General features: G+C 48.6%; 2 protein-coding genes across 2 annotated transcripts; both read left to right on the forward strand.

Moving 5' to 3' along the window:
- Positions 1–23: 23 nt before the first annotated feature.
- On the forward strand, positions 24–452 carry PV06_11881 (uncharacterized protein; the record flags this gene model as incomplete). Its single annotated transcript, XM_016413627.1, has 1 exon — positions 24–452. A coding segment is annotated over one exon (367 nt), but the record flags the coding sequence as incomplete, so codon positions are not given.
- Positions 453–5,173: 4,721 nt separating this feature from the next.
- On the forward strand, positions 5,174–7,181 carry PV06_11882 (uncharacterized protein; the record flags this gene model as incomplete). Its single annotated transcript, XM_016413628.1, has 4 exons — positions 5,174–6,227; positions 6,294–6,875; positions 6,927–7,074; positions 7,127–7,181. The coding sequence occupies 4 exons, from the start codon at positions 5,174–5,176 to the stop codon at positions 7,179–7,181; spliced, it is 1,839 nt and encodes a 612-aa protein (XP_016255994.1).
- Between the last annotated feature and the right edge of the window lie 40 nt (positions 7,182–7,221).

Consider the following 7,221-nt stretch of genomic DNA (forward strand, 5'->3'; position numbering starts at 1 on the left):
CAAGACCAAGAGCGAGAGAAAAAAGAAGATCAAGACCTCCGAGAGCAACAGCAAATTGTACTTAAAGAAGCCCCGGAACAGGTATGTATCCATTTCAAGATCAGAGAGAACAATATTTGGCGAAATGTGCAATCTATATGGGTAGATCCTTCTGATCCATCAGAAGTGATGCGGGTGGCGAAGAAGAATATACGAAAAGGACTGCGGATTTTCGACACCAACATGCATCTTTTGACGTCGGACAATTGTTTCGAGGCAGTGACTACGGATGGAACAAACATAATTGTCTTAGTGCCTCAGAGAGAGCTAGATATCGATGAACAAGTACTAGATTCCGCTAGCGTGCTTGCCATGGCGGACGAGGAAAGTTCCAAGAGGCAAGCCAGATAAAAACAATCTTTTTGACCTAGGCCAGACTTACGTCAAGGAGAGCATCACGAGGAGAACTGGATGGCAGGGACACGATTGGTCCTGTAGCAATCGTCCTTGGACGTAATCTCTCCTCAAGATATCGTCTCGGTATCAGGCGTTCTTAAGGAGTGGAGCGGGCCGAGGAGAGTATTCCTATTCTTAATTGGCGACAAGGAGAGGATCTATCCAGAGCCCAGATATGTACGAGGAGCAAACTCCTGGGCTCGGAGCGAGCAGAGGCCGGTGTCGCTACCAATACCAAATCTCCAGGAGTCAATCCTGCCAAGTAGTAGCCTTTGAGGATAAATTTGCTCCTTACATGCTCAAGGTCCTAATCAAACTTTACCAGGTATTGTAGAGTCACGTGATCAGGTCTTTCACTCAGTTGGCGCCTTCAGGCGACCTTCCCAAAAAGGATCACAGCCAGACCATCAAGGGAGCTAACTTTTATCTCAAGTCTGATTTTGTTGCTTTTGCTGCTGTAACATCACTATAAAACCGGTCCGATTATTGTCTAGACCATGGCATCCTGTCGCCGTACTCTCGTGCTTATTGCAGTCTCCTCTTTCCTACCCAACAACGTCAAGGCACAATTGGGCCGTTACTAGAACAAAGTCGACTGAGGTACCTAAAATGAAAATCCATCTCGAATATCGCTACGCGGTTAAGGGCAACAGAGGTCCAGGACGTCGATTCAATGGCGATAATCGTCAAGAAATCGCCGAAATCCGGCAGAAGAAACAGGAATACGAATCCAGGAGGCAGGAGAGAGCACACTACCGGCAAGAAGGTCACATAGACGAATATCAAATGCAACTATACGAAGCCGAAGCCCTCCTCGATTTACAGAGCAAACAGTTGTCCAAACTGGCTGTTGTTCAAAACAAAGAAATTGATTTAGATCCGGAAGAGAAAACTTCCCAACGGAAAGAATGGGACGAGCTCATACAACCGTCAGAAGCTATACTGGAGGATGTACGTCAAGAAATCTTCCCAAATGCTGGTCCAAGATAATGTCGCTTCCTGCTGTACAGGCATAGACCGAGGAGAGACACGGTTCCAGTATTCCACCAAGTCGCTCTCAAAATTGGTGACTCCCTAAGAACTCCGCTTCATGGAGGTCTTCCTCCTTGCGGAAGTGTTCTTCAATTTGTTTGTGAGCTTGTCGGAATTCGAGGACGGCGTCTTTGAGTCGTTTTGTCGAAGCTCGTACCTCTTCAAGCAGCTTGTGCGATATGCTTTGTAGTTTATAATATTTTCTCATTTCTGCTTTCAATTGCCGATTGTACTCCTCCAGAGCTCGAATCTCCATGCTGGCGGGGTCGTCGTTTCGACATGATTGTATCTCCGGAAGATGGTGTCGATTCACTTGTAATTCAGGAAAGCGATAGCACTGACCGTGACGCTTGGCTTCACCGGAGGTATTCTGTGGCGTCGGCAGGTCATATTCGATCGAAGAAGGAGGCTTTCTCTCTTCCATTCGGACAGTATGCTCGCCAGATGCCGCAGATTGTTGTCGGAGTTTAGGAATCACTTTAGAAAATACTTTCATCCTTCATAGGCGGTGGGTTGGCTGTAGTGCGGTCTCCTCAGGTAACGCAGAACACATTATATTATCATGGTGCGGAGGGGTCACTGTGGAAAGCTCCACTCTCACCATAATGTAATTTATATGATGACATATTCATCCTCTAGAGACAGCCGCATGCAGAAGAAGATCACAAGAAGGTCACTGGAATTGGCCGGAACAGGTTGGACCGAAATATGAATTAGATCCTTGCTACTCCATTGCGGGCACTTGCCTCATTTTGTCTCATGATGTTGTATATATGATACGACAGAATTCAGACCCCAACCTTCTTCGCTTTCTTTGTGCAATTTCTAATTTCCAATCTCTAGATTGCAGTCATCTAGTACAATGTCGGGATCGGAGTCTCGCTTACACATTGATCGTCAAAATGCCAAACGTGAACGAACACGATTCTATCGACGCAAGAAAAGCCTCTTCAAGAGTGGGTACAACCTGCACAAGCAATGTCGTGCTGAAGTCCACATTCTGATCCGGAAGAACGGACGGTCGTATATTTTGAGCTGTGCGGAAGACGGTAAACCACCATTTTCAGACCAAGCCCTAGTACTTGACAATCACCTCATATTCATGATCCTGGAAAGGTATTGACATTGATGCAGAATCAATGTTATCCGGTACCTCAGTGGTCCTTGCCAGAAGACTTTCGAACGCCAGCAACGAAGCCACCTCAAGAATATCCAAATTGTAACAAGGAGGAGTGATGGCTATGGAGGTGGTGTGCCTAGGTCATGACAGCTTAGGTGACCAGTAGAGGACTTGAGCATGCTCCAGGGTGTTTCAGATACAGTCTATGATGAGGCAACATAAAGAGACAGACCTAGACGGCTAACATACACATGGACGCCGAGAGGCTAGGAATAAAGATAGCACACCCTATTGACTAAAAATAGCGACATGACCCACGAACACAAAAATATCTCTGAAGCGCCTCTATATAGAACCAGTTCTATGTCCCGGACCTGAATACACCATCTCGTCATACTTTCAGTTTCTCATCGCTCAACACGCCCGTAAATATTCTTCCTTTGCACAGGATCAAGCCGCCACCGACACCTTGGAACCACGTCCTTCAACTTGGCTCTGCACTCATCGTCTGACCTTTCGATTGTATCGGCCGAAGCACACACTATTTAAATCCCTACGAAGTCAGTCACTAGCTTTCAACATGACATCTGATGGAGGAAGAAATGATAACATTCGCCAATTGCGACCTAGGTGTCATCGTTGCCAAAGGTGTTGTCTTTCGGAGCATTGTCCGTTGTCGGAATCTGACAGAGTTGCCTCGCCTGGTGTGTCGAGATATACCCTCCGAAAGAAGCCTGTTGTACGTCTTTACTTTCATAGCAAGGCTGATACGTGCGCGAATGCTGCGGTTCCTGCCAGAGACGACGGCCGTCGCGAACCGAGATCCACCACGCACGTGGATTCGAGGGGGAAAAAAGAGCGACGAGTTACACGCGCCCAGAAGAGGGAGCTTGGAGTAATCCAAGAGTGAGAAATATGCTCAGAATCGGGGAATTACAGTATGCGGTTCACAAATAGGACATGGAGGTAGTATTGCATGGTTGGAAATACATGGAGAGTGGCTTTTATAGTGTTCAATTCTTGTTCTTGTACTGTACAACACTGAAAAACTCCGTGACAGCTCATCGGCGTCGCAAATTCCATCGAGAAGAGCTACCCAGATGCGATTGATCTATCACATGGAGCTGATACTTGTAAATTAGCAAAGATCCCAGCATTCCCACGAGAAATATGGTGTTGATGGTCATGGCAACGACCGCCGTTGGTGACCAAAACCCATTTTGTGCGGAGTAGACATTGATGAGCGTGTTTAATGAGCCAAGGAACGAGCTGGCTGTCTCTGGCCTAGAGTGCTCATGATTAGCCGTCTCAGGAGTATGCTGCAGTGTACTGCATTCGGGCCTGCCACTCACAAGAACATATTTCGAATGAGCCAAACCGGATTAGAACTCCATGTCCACCATAGATAGCCCAGCCCGGCAGTCCCAACAATGCAGCATATTGCGGCCAGCCAGAGTAGTGGAACATTTTTCACCACCTCAATCGCTCTTCGGCCGCTCCCGTCATCGAGGTGCTTCTCAAGAGAGGTGAACGTGCCTGGGAGAAACAGGTAACTGGTGTGAATCAGCCAAGATGATAGGAAAGCAAGGGCATTATAGCGCTGTGGAATGGCGTCCGCCTCAATGACCATTGCATCGCGGGCGGACATGTTCTGATGTTGGCCCTAATCAAGTCCGTCAAACACATACCTTCTATGCCGGGGTTAAGTACTACGGTAAATACAGCTGTGGGGCGACTTCTTGAGCGCTCGTTGTCTGGGAACAGTCCCATGATCTGTACGATTGTCTTGGCTCACTTCGGCGGAAACAGTGTGGTGCCAAGTGTGGTCTATATAATCCGGTGTTGGTTGGCTTCTCGCACCGTCAGGCTGTGAAGGACACGAGAGCATTGCCGACCTTTGACGACCCTTTTTGTCATCAACCTTAGGATCAGAAAACTACTGTGCAGGAGTCCTTCTATTGTATACAAAGATGAGTTCTACAACAGGAACTGTCACGGAACTTTACAGTCCGAGTCCATTGAAAGTCGCACCCAACGTGGACGCATTACTTCATCAAGTGGACCAGCTTCAGAACTCGGTGGACTCAGACGTTGTCGAGAGCTTGTTGGAGGAAAATGCCTGGTTGGAACACAGCATCAACCGCGGGAAAGAAAAGTGGCAGTCGATCACTAAATTACTGCGAGAAGCATTCGAAGCATATGTCGTTTTGAATGCTTGTATTGAACAGCTGGAGGATGAAACTACAGAACTGGACAAAAAGTGGGCTCACGACCTTCAAAATCGACTCTCAGGGACATCTGCGCCTGAATTCCCTCGTGTGCATCAGAGGGCATCTATGTATAGTCCCATCGCCAAGGATTTTCTCGACGATTGATCTTCGCCGGCGGATGTGTAAAGCGACCGGTCTGGAAAATTTCCGCCGGACTAAGAATAGCCCTCTTGTATCTATTGATATCTCGCAAATTCTATTCTTGGATTGCGGAGTATAATATATCGCTATAAAGTCAGAACCTATTTCCAGATGTTATTCCTTTCAACTATTTCTCTTCATCAGCGACCTTCGCACATTACAGTACATAATAAACATGAAGCTTTGCAACCATCATCCGTGGCTCGGGATATGCGAGCAGGGCTATGAGACGTCTCTGATCGAAACAGGTAGATTGGAGATGTTGAGTTCTCGATTTGAACAACCTGATGATGCCTCTCCCAGCCTCATCGTATTTGTAGGTCAACATTCAAAATCTGTCGCACTCGAGAAGCTCTTCGACATTCATCGAACCCGCCTGTTCAAGGGCAAACCTTATACTGGAGATGTTGACCTTCATGTGGTGCCTGAATCGCCCAATTCAAGAAGGCCTGTCTTCATCGCCACTGGTGCAGTCGGTAGCAAGCGGATTCGTCGCACACCGAACCGCCACCGTTGCCAGGATGGAAGCAGATGGCCTCTGCGTACCGTGCCAGGTGGATCAGAGCCTCATCATATGCAACGCACCGAACAAGCAATCTACAGCCGACTTCTTCTACCCTTCACTGATGTTTTCTGTTTCTTTGCCTCCGACCTAGGAGGATTTCGAGGAGTTGCTTCTCAGTTGGCGGGTTGGCTGCGTGACGTGACCGTCCCTATCTCCACACCTTTCATCCGACCTTCCGTGGTCATCGTGACTGACAAAATCCCGCTGACCCAAATGGCAGAAACCGAAGCCCAAAAAGCCCTGCTCTTTTTGTTGAATGAGGAGACCAGCCAAGATCCCTCTCTTTTATTCTCATGCATCGAGGTTGTTGCCGTTCCCCACATTCAGAAATTTCGTTCCCCAGGATCCTTGGAACGCCTGAAGCATCGACTTCTCTTGCGTATCCGAAAAGCCGAGCAATTCAGACGTGAGACCCGTACTTTGTATTCTTTGACCCACTTTGCGGCCTTTTTCAAATCGGCCTGTGAGCACTTCTCCACCTCGGGCTCGGAGCCGTTTGATTTTATCAAAGCCTCTCGGTCTCATAACCCATTGGCGGAAGACCATGCGCTGCACCTGGCGAGCCTCTTGAGGACTTGCAATACCGCCCAAGATTTGACCGACTTTGTGGTGCCTGTCATCGCCTCGAGTCTGATGATGGATAGCTACCCCCCGGACTGCCATGGTAAGTTGTGGGTGTGAGCCCGTGATTACTCATGAGATTGAAGAACAGCGGGTTAACGTGGCACAGTGTTTGACTCTGTCCAAGTCTTTCAGTCGATTTACCGGGACGCTCTCCGTGAAGCACTTGGTGACCGGGTGGTATCCTTCGAGGGCTCGTCGGATATTATCCTGCGTTCGGCCGTCCTCAAGCTCGTCCAGGGTAAGTTGTCGCAATACTGTGATTCACTGGTCTCTGGGACAGAGGTACCCAGTGCGTCTCTACATTTACATACACTCCAACAATTTGTGGACAGATGGAGTCGTATCTGCAGCGAGGCCACTTGCCTATGCTGCATACGGCGAACACCACAGTATCGACTCCCCTGTGGGCACTGTCTCTGCGAGACCTGTATCCAAATCTTCGGGCAAACCCTATCCAGTCGGCCATGGACGTATGTAATCTCGTCATGCTTTCTCTGTAGGCGTGCATGGGATCGAGACATCAGGGTGGCCGTCAAGCCTCCGACCAGTGGAGTGAGCATCCTCAGCATCGACGGAGGCGGAACTCGGGCTATCATCCCACTAACCGTGCTGAGGAGACTTCAGGACCGAATTGGCCTCCCGATCCCGATTCAGAAGTTTTTCAAAGTGGTAGGTGCCGTCAGCTCTGGTGAATATGTCTGACCCTCGGGGAGGGCAAGGAAAGCTGACAATGTCACAGGAAGTTTTGTCGCATTGAACATGTGGAACCGTGGTGACTCAGTCGACAAATCTATCCAGATGATGTTGCAATTGGCGGAGGCGGCATTTGAACAAGATAAAACCAGCAAAATTCCTCTGGTCTCTTGGCTCACTAAAATGGTGAAGTGGTATGTTCGAGATGGCCGCTATCGTCCAGACAATCTCGAATCGATTCTGCAGTCTCTTCTGGGGAGGTCAACGACGATGCAGGACTGCTCCTACGCCACGGGACTAGGCGCCAAACTTCTGGTGTTAGCCGCCACCGTTTTGAAGAC

The sequence above is a fragment of the Exophiala oligosperma genome (genome assembly GCF_000835515.1).
Source record: "Exophiala oligosperma strain CBS 72588 unplaced genomic scaffold supercont1.93, whole genome shotgun sequence".
In the NCBI taxonomy this organism is placed as follows: domain Eukaryota; kingdom Fungi; phylum Ascomycota; class Eurotiomycetes; order Chaetothyriales; family Herpotrichiellaceae; genus Exophiala; species Exophiala oligosperma.